Raw genomic sequence first — 18052 nt, 5'->3', positions numbered from 1 at the left:
CGCCGATCATTTCTACTCAATGTTCACTTCGCCGCCGACCAGTTGACCAGACTGTTCGCCGCTTGTGCTTCATCGCCAGCTACGCCGATTACTCCTCAGCGCTCGGATTCTTTGTGCTGAGGACTAAGTGGGCACACTTCACCGCACGGACGTCGTCAGCTACATCGGTGCTCGGACCTCGCCGCCTACGCCAAGGACTCCTCGGTGCTTGGACATTGCCGCCTACACCAGGGACTCCTCGTTGCTCGAATGTCGCCGCCTACGCCGGGTACTACTCACTCCTCGGTGCTCGGTCATCGCCCGAGACTCCTCGGTTCTCGGACATCACCGCATACGCCATCATCGCCAGCGACGTCGAGGACTCCTCGATGCTCAGTCATCGCCACCTACGCCAGGGACTCCTCGGTGCTCGGTCATCGCCAGCGACGCTGGGGACTCCTCGCCCCTCGGTGCTCAAAAATCACCAGCGACGCTGGGGACTTCTCACTTCTCGGTGCTCGGTCATCGCCGGCGACACCGAGGACTCCTCGCTCCTCGGTGCTTGGTCATCGCCAGCGATGCCAGGGACTCCCTTGCTACTCGGATCTTGCTACGTCTCATCATTGTGCTATCAAGCTGCTTCATGCTGTTCAGATTAGGGTGCTGATCTTGGGCTGCACGCCTGGGGTCTTGATACGCGCATGTCAGACGACGTCGGCAAGCTTTCAGAATTCTTTGACCCTGCTACAAGATTCATTCTTTATCTTCTAGTAGGCTCGGGGACTAAGTGGGCACACTTCACCTTGCGGTGAATGTGCTTGTTCTCATCTCGAGGCTACGCCCGGGGACTGGCTGCCTGCTCGGCTGGTCTTCTACTTTATGACCCTGGCACCACGTGACTGCGTCACCTACTGTCTGGCTCGAGGACTAACTGTGGGGGTATGGCCCCCAAGACATGGGCCGCACCATCAGAGGTGGCCCGGCCCACAAGATCAAGGCGTGCACGGCGCTGCTCGGCGTGCACCGCAAGATATTATATAGTACCAAATAGGATACTTTACTTGTAACCCTGCCCCTCCAGAGTATATAAGGAGAGGCAGGGGTCCTCTACTCGACATCATATATTCAATACAATACACCAAAGACACAGGACGTAGGGTATTACGTCGATCAGATGGCCCGAACCTGTCTAAATCACTGTCTCTGCGCCTTGTGTCACCATCTGGTTCCTGATTACGCGTATCCCCACCGACAAATCTACCATCGTGGGATACCCCTCGGTGGACTGCCGAGCATATTCTGTCGATAATAAGACTATGGGTACAAAGCAAGACGAGTTACCTTTGGGGGAGGTCGGGCAAGCCTGAAAACGTGCTCGATGTCGCTCAATCTGGCATAATTTGGATTAGCTAAGTTAAATAGCTTGCTAATTCTGGCTTTGACTTCAATTTTGTCAAGCGCCCCCTGCCTCGTCCTTGTTTGGTCCGCGCTACCTTGATACTCATAGCCATGATGTACCCTCCTCTGGTAGGGCTAGATCCGTCGGCTGATGAAGCTCCCGACCATGCTCGGACCATCCAGTTTTTTCCACGGGATCATTCCAAATATTTCTGGAATCTGTTCTAGGTGCTCGGGCTTCTCTGACCAGCTTGTCCTCTTCTCTGGAATGTAGCCCACGTCGCATAGCGTGATCGTGTTCGGCTTTTCACGGATGTAGAACCATTTCTTGTACCAGTCGTCGAGCGACGTGTTCCATGGGCAGTGCAGGTACTAGGCTTTCATGTCGTCACAGAGGTTGAGGTACACACCCCCGGCTATCTTTGAACCGCTGCTTCCTTTCTTCCGCAGACAGAAAAGATGGCGAAAAAAATCAAAATGGGGCTAGAAACCGCCATATGCTTCGCAGAGATGTATGAAAGTGGCGACAAGGAGGATCGAGTTGGGATGCAGATTGCAAATCCCAATCTCATAGTAAAGATAGAGCCCCTAAAGAAACGGATGTACCAGAACCCCAAATCCCCGTTTAAAGAAATCCTCGAATACCACGATCTCACCTGGTTGTGGATCGGGGTACCCCTCGCCCTCCAGCGCACACCATCCTATGAGCTCCTTGTTGTGGAGTACCCCAATGGTGATGAGGTCTTCAATGGTCTGCTCGTTGCTTTTTGATTTCCACCATTCCTTTGCCATGACCCCTGCTTTCTTCTGCGCATCACGTTTTGCCATGACTCTGGCCTTGCTGGTGAATGGGGAAATGGCGGCGGATTGATTGGTGGCGATTTTGGATGTATTAGGGTTGGTGAGAGGAAGAAGAAAGCTGTGGTTGCGAATGGCAATGGGGTTTAGTAAATAGTAACTTACCTATCCTATACTGTATTTAACCCAAGAGTTATGCCGTTTCGTCTGCCCGAAATTCTTGGGAGACGTGCGCATGCGCCGTAGACGGTTGTTTTCACAGCCTCGAGATCTACGCCAATATATGTGCCTCTTCATTGCCAGTGTGGGAGGGCCCATGCTGACGCACCTACTGACAGGTGCCACGCAACTGTTTGCTTGACAAGACAAAAAGGCAGTATGACGTGCTATACCCGTCTACTTCTTTGACCAGACATGTCAGATCAGACTTGTCAGAGCAAAAAAATAAATAACTAAATGAAATAATAGTACAAGTAGCATATAGTTTTTTGCCACACTTTTTGTGCTTGGGGATTATCCCGCCCACCCTCGTGCTCGGGGACTGTCGCGACTATCCTTGTGCTCAGAGACTGTCTAGACTACCATCGTGCTCGGGGACTGTCCAGACCACCATCGTGCTCGGAGACTGTTCAGACCACCATCGTGCTCGGGGACTGTCCAAACCACCATCGTATTCGGGGACTGTTCCGACCACTCTCGTGCTCGGGACTGTCTCGATCGCCCTCATGCTCGAGGACTAAACTGACTACGGTTATTCTCGAGGATTCGTCGTTTACCCATGCTTCGCTCGGAGACTGCCCCGACCACTCTCTGACCATTGCTCGGAGACCGCTCTCCTCGGCTACATGTGATTAGTACTCGCATACAGTTGAGGGGCATTTATTTTTTTCTCACTTAGACCTTGCTACAAGGCTGATACCTCGGCTTCCAGCAAGCTCGGGGACTACATCGGTACGATGCACCTGCCGGTGTATCTCGTATCGCTTGTACGACGATTGGATTCTCAACTTAATTGAGAATTCTTTTTAGACCCTGGCACCACGTGCCTGCGTCACCTACTACCAGGCTCGGAGACTAAGTGGGCACACTTCACCTTATGGTGAATGTGCTTATTTTATGGACCCCTACGCTCTGATTGTTGGCCATAACTACTACCGTGCAAGGGTTACTTACATTTCTTTTCAGAAATACAAGTGGGCACACTTGATTAGGAAAGAAATCTTTTTCTTTTTTCTTTAGAGCACCATGCATTCTTCGGACAATCGGAATCTTCGGCTATAATCGTGGTCTACTACTCTTTGTTCTGACCAGAATACTAGCACATTTGCTTGGTCAATGTTTCAACCAGTTGAAGATGACATGAAGACGGATCGTATTAGCCGAAGGAGATCGAACGACATGTCGCAGCATAATATATGGTGCTTGGGGACTAGCTATGGGGGTATTAACCCCTATACCCTTATGGCTAGTAGCTAGGCTTGGGCCAGCCCGGACCAGGGGTCGGGCCCATTAGAAGACGGCGCGCGGCCTGGCCAATCTGCTCGGAGTCCCGCGCAAGGAATCAAGGCAGACTTGGAGATCAAGCAAGATCCTGGTCGGTTAGAATAGGAATCCTTATCCGGCCACTTATGGCAATTGTAACTGGTTAGGATTAGTTTACAGATCTGTAACCCTGCTCCCCAGACTATATAAGGCGGGTAAGGGACCCCTCTCAAAACATCTCTCATTGACATACAGCAATACAAATCAGATATATGACGTAGGTATTACGTCTTCACGGTGGCCGAACCTGGATAAAACCTCGTGTCTGTCTTGCGTCACTATTTTTTTGTAGCTTGCGCATCTGTCTGCCGATAATCTACTACCTTGGGCATACCCCTAGGTAGACTGTCGACCATATTTCGTCGACAATGAAAAAGCTCAAAGTAAACCGTCACTACATCATCCACAATGTATGACGATTTGTAGCGTGTTATAAGGCAACAGGGTAGGTGAACTGGCTAAAGAAGTTCATACCCGGTTTGAAGGTAGTTGACGATATCTATAGACCACTTAAGTTATAATGCGATAATAATCCGGCAGTACAGTATACTCACAACAATAAGTCAAGTGGTGCTGCCAAACACATTGACATAAAATGTTATATTGTGAAAGATAAAGTCCGGGATCAAGTCATAAGTCTTGAGCATATAAGTACCGAAAAGATGCTCGTGGATCCGCTTACAAAAGGCTTACCACCCAACGTGTTCAGAGAACATGTAGCTAGCATGAGTTTAAGGGAAAGCCTATAATTCCTGGACAAAAGAAGGCTCAAAGTTAAGTATCTATTTCAGAATAGAGTGGTATGTTGTAGCTGTTAAATCTATCGGCAATTGACCGTGACGATGAAACATGCTCTATGCGCTAATCTGTACTGGAATGAACAAAAGTAAATGATATGAAATTAAAAGATGGTATTGAGATCAAGGGGGAGAATGTTAGTTGATCTCCACCAATAGGCCCAACGGCCTATTGGGCCCTTAGATCTGCGCCCTGATCGGGACGTCCAACCCTAATATGGTTGGTGGGCCCCTGTCGTACATCACTATAAAGAGAGGTGTGGGGACCATGGCTTGGATGACGAAGTTGACTGGAGCCGCTGTAACCACCCACAGAGAAACCTAATCCGATCTAAAAGTGAGTGCTGCCAGCGACGGGAACCTCCACCAACTTCGCCGTCACCTCTACATCGCCCCTTGCAGGGTCACCACTGGGCCACTAGACCTCGCCTCCTCTCCACCGCGCCGAGCTCCCTCGACACCGGCGTCTACGAGGCTACGGCGCAACTATGCCAGGGCAAACTAGAGGAACCCTAAAGTAATATGCTTACCTCAATCTATGGTTTAGAGGCATGCTGTGATCTAACAATTAGAACTCTCAGGAGTCAGGGTCGATGACAACATCCGAGGAATAAAGAAACTCAGCAGCCGAGAAGGATTGTGATGCCATAACTGAACAGATTAACGATTGAATAATCCCATCAGAGTACGATCAAAGAATTCGAAAAAAAAAACGATGGTTTCGTGTTGCGGTGGATGAATGGAACGCGTGATGTCTATTTCCATGCAAGAATTTGAGCAAGGCCGCTCACCATTGGACGATGATGATGGTGGCTGTGGTTGGATTTATTGGATCTCTCAAACACGAAGCTGCTAAGGAATATGTCTGACATGACGTCCTGCCGTCCTGGGAATGGGATTCGGCTTCGGCCTTCAGTGTCCCAGCATTCCAAAGGTTAATTTGACCCAGGCCAGAATACCATATCATATCTAGACTCTCCTAGAGGAAGTAATCGACTTGTAAAATTCTGAAAGAAGAAATGGTACTGGCTGGTAGCGAAGTTGTTGTTTCTTCCCCAAGCAACGGATGGATAACGACAAGTCCTGTCCTGAATTACCACGACCTTACTCCTGTCTCTTAGCTTGACGCATCTGCCGAAATATCTAGATTCTTTTATAGGATGTACTGTAGGCGGCAAAAGAATTCCGGCGTATGTAGTTGTCAATGTAACCCTCGATAGAAACGCGTGGGATGGGGATGGGATCTGCCGGGCTCCGGCTCTGGAATGAGCTGCCACTGCCATTTGCGTCTCAGTTACAGTCACTGTTGCAGCGCGTGGGCACGACGGCGAACCGAAGCTGCTGATGGTTTCTTCCTCGGTTCGAAACCACGCTCGTCTGCTATTACGCACCAACCACTCCAATGCATAATATGCGTACGTTGATTAATTAATAGGATAACTAATACTGCTTCTCGTCTAATTCCCGATGGATCCAAGGAGTAAGCAAAGCAACCGCTGACAGATGAGGGACGATGATCGATCATCAAGACGGGCATGGGGATAGATAGTTGGGGAGACGTCGCCGTCGCACGCTCGCGCTCGTCGTCTCAAGCAGCTTGTCTGGCTGTCTGTCCTCTTTGTTTAAGTTCCCCGTGGTCTCCAAGCCTAGCTCAGCCAGCGTGCGCGCCCACAAAACCCCACGTCCTCCCCGGCCAATCACACCGCACGAACCGAGGACGCGACACCGTCCGTCACCGCGACGTACGTAGCCTCCCTCGTGGTACTAGTTTAGCTCGATCACTTCCACACCGCACCGCCGTTGCGTTTCTTTATATCCCGCGGAGCATGCGCCTGCCTCGGGGCAGCTGGTGACATCGGATTCGGATCAGGCCGAGAACTGCTCCGGCAAACCTGCCGCGCCCCGTCCCGGCCGCTGTCTTGTCTGCTGTCTCCACTCCAGTCGATCACGCCGCGCGCGCGCTTTCTTCCTCTGTGGGGCTGGCCGGGCAAATGGACGGCGAGTGGAGCGACGGGGCGGCGGCGTCCTCGCCGACGGTGTCCGGAGGCGAGAGCAAGGCTCGCGCTGCTGGTGGCGTTTCGTCGTCGGCTGATTGCCCAGGGTCGCCGGTGTCGCCTGCGCCACCGTCGTCGACGTCGCCAGCTGCTGCTACCGGTACCGGGAGGAGGCGGTCGGCGAACAAGCGGGTGGTGACCGTGCCGCTAGCCGACGTGAGCGGCCCTCGGCCCAAGGGCGTCGGCGAGGGCAACACGCCGACGGACTCGTGGGCGTGGCGGAAGTACGGCCAGAAGCCCATCAAGGGCTCGCCTTTTCCGAGGTACACGGGCACACGGCACGTACTAAAAGCAATCAATCATCATGCATCCATGGTTACATGACCGCACCGTGTTCTTCGAGTTCTTGTGGATGCACCACTCTAGATTTTTTTTTATTTTTTTGCTGATCTGGATTTCGGTTTTGGCGTTCGGAGCAGGGCTTACTACAGGTGCAGCAGCTCCAAGGGGTGCCCGGCGAGGAAGCAGGTGGAACGGAGCCGGGCCGAGCCGGACAAGGTGATCGTCACGTACTCGTTCGAGCACAGCCACTCCGACGTCGAGGTGAGGGCGCAGCAGAACCGCCAGGCCCCGAAGCCAAAGGCGGCCCAGCAGCAGCCAGTCCCGCCGGAGCCGGCGGAGTCCCCGTCATCCGGCAGCCACGACGTCGTCGCTGCCACGGTTCGCGGTGGCGCGCCTGCTGCTGCAGCCGAGACCGAGGTCGTTGGCGCGGAGGCCGCCGTCGAGGTGCACGACGAGTTCAGGTGGCTCTACGACGGCGTGTCCGTCACCTCCTCGGCGTCGCCTTCGGACGTCGAGGCGGCGGACGAGATGCTGTACGGGGCGACGATGTTCTTCGGCGCCGCCGCCCCGCCCGCCGCGCCCCTCCCCGACGAGTTCGGCGACGTCGGCGGGCTGTTCGACTACGGGGAAGGGGGCGAGGAGGACGCCATGTTCGCGGGTCTCGGCGAGCTGCCCGAGTGCGCCATGGTGTTCCGGCGGCACGCCGGTGACGGGCTTTCGGTGGCGGGCGGGGTGAAGTGAAGTGAATTGAAGGTCGAGCAGCAGGCCTGGCCTGGCATGTGGGGCAGGCCGGACTACAATAAAACCAGATAAACTCGTGTAGAGCTCCTTGATCTATCTACTTTTGGCTTGTTCTTCTGTTCCCCCTTGTCATCACCTAGCTTTTCTTTCATCCTTCTCTGATTGGTTGTTTATACACAGACACGGTAGCGCATAGAAAGAACTTGAGGCATTTTTGCATTTGCACAGAGTTGATTCGGTGGGCTGGCATGAGGGGTTTGAGAAGGACACACAATGGCTGAAAGTACTATTCGCTGAAACAGTACGACTCATAAGACAAACGAATAGGACCACTGATCTTTCTTGCCAATGGTTTGGTTGAACCATTTTGTTTTTTGTGCAAGATTGGGTACGTTCAAGCACGAGAGCCAGATAGAGAGAATTAGTAAACATTGTTTCAGTCAAACCAACGTTGCCTAGCTAGGTAACTAACATGTGGGACGGGCCGGACACGGGCTCAAATAGAACCAGACAAACTCATGTAGAGCTCCTCTTGATCTATCTACTTTTGGCTGCTTGTTCTCTTCCCCGTTGTCCCCTAGCCAATCCTTCTTTGATTGGTTGTTTATACACAGACACGGTAGCACATAGTAGAAGAACAAACTTAAGGCATTTTTTAGTTGCACAGAGTTTTTTTTTTTTTTGAAAGATCTAGTTTCGGAACTTTGATTTATAATAAGGAGAATGAAGCAGCAGTCATTACATGCACGAGCTGCGAGGAGTCTAAGAAGTTGCACAGAGTTGGTTCGGTGGGGATGAGGAGATTGAGAAGGACACACAGATCTTTTTTGTCAATGGTTTGGTTGAATCATTTTGTTTTCTGTGCGAGATTGGGTACCTTCAGCCACGAGGGCGAGAGAGAATTAAACATTGTTTCAATCAATTCAAGCTAACGTTGCCAACCTAGCTAGGTCACTGTCGTGTCCTGCGCAAATGGATAATAATAATGTAACATCGAATTCTTCATGACAGCGGGAATTAGCAAAGGGTTTGTTAGTCCCAGCACTTTCGTGTCAGAGGTAAGTTCTCTGCAAGTCTTCAACACTGGCACACGACGACGACGCCACGGCGGCGGTGTGAACTCTGCCTCTCGACATGCACCTTTCTTTCTTCTCGCTCGTTCACCGTGTTGCCGTCGACGAGCCGAGCGCATGCCTGACTCTGACACTGACAGCAACGAGGCGATGTGTATATATATACTAACTAAAGGGTTGACTGGATCTCTCTCCGCCAATGTGCACGCACGTCGGCGACTCTTGCGCCCGCCCGCCCGCCTAGCGAAGTACCGCGCCACTTGATCCGAGATGGCTTTGACCGAGCGCGCCCGGGATCGCGACGTGCCCCGGCAAGTTGCTTCGTCGGGAAGGGGAGGGACGACGGTGGTGGCGCGCGCGTGGCAGATTGTGTATGGCGGCGCCGCGCGGGCACGAGGGATTAACAATCCCACGAGTAAACGCCAATCAAGCTGCCGCCCTCGTTTTGTTATCTTGTGCTATATGTCTATATATGGGGATCAGATGCACATATTATCTGGTAGTAAGTAGAAGTATCTCACATGTAGGATGCTAAATGCCGTAGAGAATACAGATCATATGTGCTGCAACGAGCACCTACACCTACACGGATACACTGTACACACCTATGGGTATGGCGTCTGAATGCATCGGTGTCGAAGTCAGAATAACAATGCTCATAATTGTGACAGGAGTTAGCCAAAAAAATAGTAAATTACACAAGCGAGCAGGAGGAAACTCCACACGCAAGTCAAGCCAGCAGCACAGGCAACAGTAACGTACAGAACCGGTGATGATGCCAACGCATCTGAGGCTGAATCTCGGGGGTTCAGGGCGATTCTCCAGGCTCAACATGCAGGTTTTTCTCAAACTTCCACTCAGATCTCCCGCACGCCGCATCAAGGAAAAGGAAGAAAACCTAGCAGCATCCAAACGGATTCTGCTTCTGCACGGGCGAATCACAGGGCAATTCTCCTTTGGCACACATGTTCAGCTCCCTCATCAAGTAGTTCTGGATGTGCCTTTGTGCCAAAGACGAACTGCCCCGTAATTCGCCGGCGCCGGCACCTCGATCGCCGTGCTGCCACTGGGCCGACGGCTGTTCTTCCTACGGTGCTCGCCGACCGACAAGCACACATGTCCGCGGCTTGGCCCCGGCGGACGCAAATATATATAGATGCACAGGCACCGCGCGCCGCGGGAGGTTGCATCCGGAAATGGATCCGAGACAGCATATGCCGGAAGGGAGGGCAAGAGGACTATTCCAGAGGAGCTTCCTTGCCTGATGGCGATCTGGAAGTCTCACGCCGGATTTTTCCTGCCGGATGCCCCCGCGGTGCTCCTGCCCTATCGCCTCCGAAAGCGCGAGGGAACCGAGCTCCTCTTTCTCTCCTACGAGTGTGACTGATCAGATGTTCCGTGTGGTAACCTTTCATTTCTGCGTTCTGTAACTGATCAAGTGCAACAATCGCCAGCCATCATGCCAAATGTATGCTTCGTGGCGATCGAACCAGAATCATTTTTCAATTTTTCATGCACGGGCCGGTATAGCTATGCTCATAAAAAAAATGAGCTGGTGCCCATGCGGCCATGCCCGATGGTAGTGCCAGGCCGCTGAGTTGCTGCTGGTGAGGCCGAGGCCGCTGGGGGCTGAGGCACATTCCGCCGCATCTCTTTCCTCTTTGCAGATGGCGACTTTTCTCGGCCCGAAAAAGCACGCCCAGGCACGGCACGAAGCTCAGAGCGCCAGTGCCGGCACGGGTATAGTGCCGTGTCTGGGCCGTGACTTCGGTCTTTAGGGCATGGCACGGTTTTTAGGCTAGCACTATGCGGCCCGACGTATTTGACCTCTTGATGAACCCTGACGAATAAGAGCATTTGGATCGAAAGCACAAGTATATCAGCGCCTCTCCATCCATTCCAAACCCTAACCTCCTACTCTCTCTCCTCTCTTTACCTCACGCATACTGGTAGGCGGCGGTGCACTCACGACCGTGGCCCAGGGCGTGCGGCAGTGGGCGAGTCCACGCGATGGCGGCGCAGGCCTGAGGGCTCCCTTGCGCGGCGCGATGCCTCAGCCAAAGAGCTAGGGAGCAGCGGTGTCGCGTGCCCGGCGCGGGAGATCGTGCTCCCTTTTCGCAGTGCGGCGGCGGTGGGACGAGCTAGCTAGGCAGGACGTCGCGGCAGTGCGATGGCGAGACAAGCTAGGCACAAGGCGGCACGGTGGGCTGCCGAGCTCATTGGCACGACACGACTAAGAGGTCGTAATGCCGCGCCTAGGCTGAGATGTTGACACGGTGGCACGTGTTGGTACGACACGATTAATCAGTTGTGCTGCATAGTGCCATGTCTAATAGTGTTGTGCTATATAGTGTCAGTGTCCTGCGTTCCGTTTGGCCATCTACTATTTCGGCATCACCACAACACGACACTTCGTGCCGCATTGCCATATGTACCACAAAGAGTAAAGGATGTCATTCTCACCTCTCGAAAAATCAAATGTTTTAATCTTTAATTAAATATATATAACAAAATATTAATATTTATGGTTCATAATTGGTATCATGAGATACATCATATTAAATATATTTAATAAACTTATTTGAAGATATAATTGTTGTTAATATTTTATAAAAATATAGTCAAACTTAAGCACCAAATATTGACACTCTTTTTAGAAACACGAACCACACTCCTTCGTAGGCGGTAGGAGATTATTGATGAAAATGGACTAGAGAAAGCTTAAACCCAAGTCCTACTGTGATGAATATACGCGTAATTAAAATTTATACATTTGCATATAAACAAGTACTGAATAAGAAAAAAAACACCTTTTGCATCGTATTTTCGGCGCATGTTTGGTTCGCGGCGGCATGTCACGGCCTCGCCATCGTATTCCAAATTCATTTTTGACGCCAAAACGCGCCGCAATGTGGCGGACGAACTCAATGTCGGTGGAGGTTCAGCGGTAGGAACTTAACGCACCCTATATGCGAGTTTGTGTTGTTTTGTGGTCACCGATAGGTGTCTATCTAACACTTCAGCCAAGTGTACTAGCCAGTACGAGGACTGAAGATTTATCTCTACCATTAATAATGCACCGCTTATAAACTTTCCTATAGACACCAAAAAATATCCACCACAGTCATTAACTATCTTACGTGCAAAAAAAAATTGCACCCAAAGCCAACCAACGTTTGAACACAAAGGAACCAGATCCACTTTCATATCTCCTTTCTTTCACTCATTCAAATCCAATGCACCAGATTGCTTGGACCAAACCTCATCGCTCATCCCATCCCGCGCTTATCCCGTGCGCGACTCCCCCTCTTTCCCCAATGGGATTTTTAACTTTTTACCATCCTTACGGATGGCACTCCTTCGTTTGCCGGCTTTACGTGTGCTCCTACACAATTGTCATCGCAAACAGTGAATCTCCTACGTTTTTGCCACTTTCGCTGATGTGTCACGCCAGGTGGGCATGCCAGCGTGGCAGCAAGCCTGGGAACCTCTACGGGAACCTCTACCGGGCTTGCAAAAATTACCTGTTTACCCCTGTTGTTTCTCTCTCCCGACCCTTGCTGACGCGTGGGCCCTCTTCCTTCTCTCGCTGACACGAGGGCCCCGCACGTCAGCATCTCCTTCAACCCCATCTCTTTTCCTCACCGCGCCTCACCTCCATGGTTGTCGTCGTTGCTGAAGCAGAGGACACCGGAGGGGCCTCGTTCGTCGCTCCTCTGCCCCTCCGATTGCGTCGACGCCTCCACTGCACCGCGCCTCGCCATTCGCGCCTCTCTTCCAGCCAGCTAGGCTCCTTCACCGTAGCTCGCCGCCGCCGCGCGAAGCCGCCATGACCACCGCGAGTGCACACGGCCAGGCCACTATGTGCCGTTCTAGGCTACGCAAAGAGCACCCACGCGCTTGGCGGGTGGTGGTGGTGCTTGCGCGCCGCAGCTCACCGCTGGCCCCCACCTCCGTGAGCCGAGATCGGTCGGAGTCCAGTTCGTGCGTGAGTTCACCCGACTCGACCTCCACAGATCCATCGGCGGCATCCTTGCCCTCGCGCGTAGGTGTAGAGGCGCTCGTCCGGGGAGGGGGGGGGCAAGAAGCTCTGGCTCTGGCGGTCCGTCCCCGCTCATGCTCTTGTGGGGAGAGTGCCACCGAGGCATGGTCGCACCGCGAGAGCAGAACGCGTGGCATGCTCGCAGCCATGGAGGATCTGCTGCTCCCATCCTCGCTGTTGCCCGCGCTGACGGAAAAGCCGAGTCCCTGGCCCGGGCTCGGTGGTAGCGGGATGATGCGGGACTCTACGGAGGCGGTGGATGTCTCGGCCTCGACGACGACGGATGCGTCATGCTTCCCCCTAGACGCGCTGGTGGTGGCGAAGGGCAGCCAACGCTAGTGGAGCTGCGCTCGTCCGGGGAGGAGGGGGCCGGGAAGCTCTGGCGCAGAAGAGATGGGGTTGAAGGAGAAGCTAACGTGTGGGGCCCACGCGTCAGTGAGAGGAGGGAGAGAGAAGCCGCAGGGGTAAACAAGTAATTTTGCATGCCTTGTAGAGATTCCTAGGCTCGCTACCACGTTGGCATGCCCACTTGGCATGCCACATGAGCGAAAGTGGCAAAAGCATAGGAAGTTCACTATTTGCGATAACAATTGTGTAGGAGGAGACGTAAAAATGGCAAATAGAGGAGTGATGTCCGTATGGATCGAAAAAAGTTAAAAATCCCTCCCTCGACGGCCACGGTTCGAATCCTTGGGTGCCTCTTTTCTCGAAAAAAAGAAACATCAACGCTAAGCTCGGGGCAGAGAGCGTGGCCACGCCTCCCTCTCCTGCTCCCGGTTCGCCTGGCGGCTAGGGTTTTGGCCGGCGACAGCGCCATTAGGCCCGGGCTCCCTGTCTGGACGCGCTTCCGTCTCCCACTTCGTGCGGGGCGGAATCCAGGGCACGCGGCAGCGGTGCGGGGCGGAATCTAGGGCGCGCGACAACCGCACAGACGAGGGGGAGCAGGGGATGATGGGGTGCCTTTTTTAGCTGCTTTCGCGCGTCCATGTCTAGCAGCGATGGAGGCATGGCGAAGGGCGACACTGCTACCCTGGCTGGCTGCTCCTGTTGCTGCTTGCTCGGAGTAGATGCCTGAACGCCGGCGCCAAGGACTTCATCGTGAATCCCGCTCCTCGCGCCCGCGCCGCCTCCACATCGGCGCCCCCCCAAGTTTCATCCATCACAGGTACCTTCCTCCACACACTAGCCCCATCCCCAAATCTAAATGTTTGATTCTGCTAGCTTGCATAGGCATACGACTACAGCTGCTGCGTAGTAGGTGGATCGGGACGAGATGCTGCCCCTCTCTGGCCCTCCTCAAGGAATCATGACGAGCTGCTGCCCTCCTTCGCCAGGAATCCCAAGCGAGATGAGCTGCTGCACCCATCATCTAGGAATCCAATGGTATGTGCACAGATCCATTCTCCAAGTACCATGCCTACAGATTCTGTCCTTGCTTTCAAATAAGAAATAAGTGAAAGGATCAAGATGCCCAAGAGGGGGGGTGAATTGGGCTAATTTGAAATTCTCTTGCAATAAACAAATCCTACGGATAGCCCAATTAACCCCTTGTGCCTAGAAAAGTGTTTCTATCAAACTAATGCACAACGAACTCACCACCTATGTTCCAACCTTACTCAAGCAAGCAATTCTATGGATGTAAAACAAGTATTGAATTGTTCAAAGTAAATACTCAAAGTAAGTGCTCAAAGTAAATAGGGAGAGAAAGGAACGCGGCGATGTTTTGCCGAGGTATCGAAGAGTCGCCACTCTCCACTAGTCCTCGTTGGAGCACCCGCGCAAGGGTGTAGCTCCCCCTTGATCCGCGCAAGGATCAAGTGCTCTTTACGGGTTGATTCTTCGACACTCCGTCGCGGCGAATCACCCAAAGCCGCTCACAACTTGAGTTGGGTCACCCACAAGCTCCGCCGGGTGAACACCAAACTCCCAATCACCACCAAGCCGTCTAGGTGATGGCGATCACCAAGAGTAACAAGCACGAACTCTCACTTGACCACGCGAAGCCTAATGAGAAGATGGATGCACACTTTGCTACTCTTGATTTTGCTAGTGAGGCTACTCTCTTGGATTCTCAAATCACAAACACCTCACTAGGACCTTGCTCTTCTTGGCACTCACAAACGTGTTTCTCAGCTGTTGGAATGAGCAAAAGTTACTCCACTCACGAGTGGAGCTTCTATTTATAAGGCAGCCTGAAAAACTAACCGTTATGAGCTTCTGCGGGGTGACCGGACGCTCTGGTCGTGATGACCGGACGCTCCGGTCAGTTCTACCCGCGAACCAGTATTTAAAGAGTCGACCGGACGCTGGCAGGGTCCGGTCAGCACTGACCGGACGCGTCCGGTCGTATAAAACCCTTACTGGAACCTTACTGGACTCGACCGGACGCTGAACCCTCAGGGTCCGGTCGCACTGACCGGACGCGTCCGGTCGCACTTTCCCAAGTCTGGACCCTTACTGGAGTCGACCGGACGCTAGCTCTCAGCGTCCGGTCACACAACCCTCCAGCGTCCGGTCACAACAGACTTAACCACCTCAGTCAAACGAACTGACCGGACCCTGCGGCCAGCGTCCGGTCGCACCGGAGCCAGCGTCCGGTCAGTGTTTGACCCTCCATTCACTTTCAACTTTCGAACATATGTGAATGAAGTTTGCTCCAAAGGATCTTAGGCATTCATAGGAGCTACCTAGAGCTAGTTTTAACAAGTGTGCACCACACCTAACTCACTAGACTCAACTAGGTCAAGCTACTCGTTCATACCCCCCTTCATAGTACGGCCAAAGGAAAAACAAAGTCCTAAACTACTCTAAGTGTCTCTCCAACTCCAATCGACACTTAGAACTAGTTATCCTTAACCTTGTCGTCCATCCTTTGAAAACCGAAACGATTTCCATCGTAGGGGCATGACAACCTCGATTGCCCAATCGATCTCCATTACCATGACCTAACTTAATTGCCTCTGCAAAACACACGTTAGTCATAGTAATCTTGTATTGACATTAATCACCGAAATCCAACTAGGGGCCTAGATGCTTTCAATCTCCCCCTTTTTGGTGATTGATGACAATACCACCTCGAGTATGTTATGGAGTGAGGTTTTTGACGGGCTTGGTTCATATAAGCTTTTGTCAATAAGAACAAAAGAGTTAGTCAAGCTTATATGACCCAAGCCAACACAATGTACTCAAAGGATATGAATTAAGCATGAGTACTAAAAACAAAGCTCATTTGCTTCGAAGTATAAACGCGGAAGCAAACGCAAATGAGCATAACACAAGTGATATGACATATAGAAAATGCGAAGTAGAAATCACACACGTCAAATATCACAACCACGTAGATAGCACTATCACATATATATAATAGTATGCATGAAAGTAAACACACGAATGCATAAGTAATAGTGTATCACACAAATGAAACTCCAAATGTATATAATAAGCTAATACTAGATAACTAGCCCCCCTAAAACTCGCTCCCCCTGAGTCTAGCCCCCCTAAAACTCGCTCCCCCTGAGTCTACATACTCAAACCCTCTCCCCCTTTGGCGTCAAACACCAAAACCTAAGGGTCGGACGGCGGGGCTGCAGCGGACGAGTCGGGCGCTGAAGTACGTGGAGCAAGATGGAACTGGGCGGCATCATCATCTGATCCTGAGCTCTGAACTGACTGACCCTCTGAAGCAGGAAGTGTCGCTGAAGCGGTCTGGGTCTGAGCTGGGGCTGGTGCTGCCTGTGACGCTGCAAGTAAGTCTGTCGTAGGATCTGACGAGGCGACAGACGAGGGGAGCCTCTGAGTGGTCATGATAGCTGGAGCTGTTGCAGACGGTCCGGCAGTATGCATGTGAGGCAGAGTAGGCATGCCGGTCAACTCGCTGAATGATGCTCCAAGACTCCTGGAGACTGACGACTCAGGCACGAACAGCGAGGAAGACTGCTCTGGTGTGAAGCCCGTCTGAAAAGGCGTGAACTGCGGGGCAACACCCGGTGAGGCTAACCACTGGGACACCTGTACTGGAAGTGACGTGTACTGAACTGGAGGCTGTCCCTGACTCTGAAGCCCGATGGGCTGTACTGCTGGAGTCGTCGAAGTGGTAGGAGGCTGTGCAAGCTGGGGCGAAGGCTGTGGCATTGGGACCCCAATAGCTGTCACTACATGCTGCATGAATCCCATGAGCTGCTGCTGCATTAGTAGCTGCTGGTGCTGAAGGAGCTGCTGCTGCCGCTGGAACTCGTCCTGACGAGCCTGAAACTGTGCGAAGTTGGCAGCTGTCTCCTGTGCCTGTCGTGTCTGATCCTGCTGCATCCGCTCAAGAATAGCAATGAGAGCGGGGTCTGTCTGTGGAGCAGGTGGAGCAGAACTGGAGCTACCGGCCTCTGCATCGTGTCTGCGTGGAGGCATCTGAGGTATAGGCTGGTAGTCGTCGTCGGAGCTATCACTGTACTCGCTCACCTCCTGCTGTGCCTCTAGCTCCTCCTCCTCAGTAGCTGCAATCCTTCTGATAATCTCATCCTGCTGAGCTGTAGACTCTAGCACGTCGGGGCGACGGCTAGGCTGACTGGGTGCCTGGGGAGTGGCGTGTCTGATCCGCTGTGACAGGTTGTAAGCTGGGAACTCTGTGGTGGCACCTGTATACTCATCCATCATGCCAGGGGGCTTATCCATCACAACTCTGCGAATGAGGAAGGTGATCCAGTGAGCATAGGGAAGCTGCCTGCGACCCTTGAATCCCTCAGCTATAGTATCCTCCATCTCAGAAAGAAGGAGGTCCCAGATGTCAAACACTGTCATCTGCATGATGGCATTGAGAAGCCAGAGCTGTAAGCGAGTCAGGCCCTCCCTGTATCCCAACCTGGGAAGCAGTGTCCTCCTGATGATGGCCTCTAGTATCCTCGCTGTAGGAGTTAAGTCACTGGGGTTCCTGCTCGACCCCTCACCAAACGGCTCCTTGAAGCAATGCCGCACTAAGTCTGTAGGGGGCACCTGCCCTCCATGAGGACGCCTGGGAGGCCCCTGCTGTCCATAGCAAACCTCATGCATCTTTACAGGCTGCTCCTGTAGTCTCAGTATCTCCCTGGCTCTGCCACTAGTCACTCTGTGGTCTTTGCCGTTGAAAGCAAAGTGAATGAATCTGTGATGAGGATCAACATAGAGCGAGGCATAAAACTGACGGACCCAAGAAGGTACATATATCCCTGTCCATCCAATCAGATCTGACAGTCCTGGCAAATATGACAAGTATTGCCGAATGCCCTCTCCGGCTGCTGCCACAATGGACTCTATCTGACAGACCCTCTGTGATCTGAACACTGCCCCACTGTTAAGATATGCATTGTAGAAATCCTC

General features: G+C 52.6%; 1 protein-coding gene across 1 annotated transcript; it reads left to right on the top strand.

The window, feature by feature from the left end:
- The first annotated feature begins 5819 nt into the window (after positions 1–5819).
- LOC136452914 (probable WRKY transcription factor 65) lies at positions 5820–7834 on the top strand. Its single transcript, XM_066453492.1, has 2 exons — positions 5820–6831; positions 6988–7834. The coding sequence occupies exons 1-2, from the start codon at positions 6506–6508 to the stop codon at positions 7589–7591; spliced, it is 930 nt and encodes a 309-aa protein (XP_066309589.1). The 5' UTR covers positions 5820–6505; the 3' UTR covers positions 7592–7834.
- Positions 7835–18052: the final 10218 nt, after the last annotated feature.

The sequence above is a fragment of the Miscanthus floridulus genome, chromosome 5 (genome assembly GCF_019320115.1).
Source record: "Miscanthus floridulus cultivar M001 chromosome 5, ASM1932011v1, whole genome shotgun sequence".
Taxonomy (NCBI): Eukaryota; Viridiplantae; Streptophyta; class Magnoliopsida; order Poales; family Poaceae; genus Miscanthus; species Miscanthus floridulus.
Note: the sequence above shows the minus strand (reverse complement) of the source record. Positions and strands in the feature narration are given on the sequence as shown.

Excerpts from the sequence above, each read along its gene's own strand:
- LOC136452914 (XM_066453492.1), top strand. The coding sequence starts at position 6,506 with ATGGACGGCGAGTGGAGCGACGGGGCGGCGGCGTCCTCGCCGACGGTG. Across the intron at positions 6,832-6,987 it reads AAGGGCTCGCCTTTTCCGAG|GGCTTACTACAGGTGCAGCA; the intron begins GTACACGGGCAC and ends CGTTCGGAGCAG.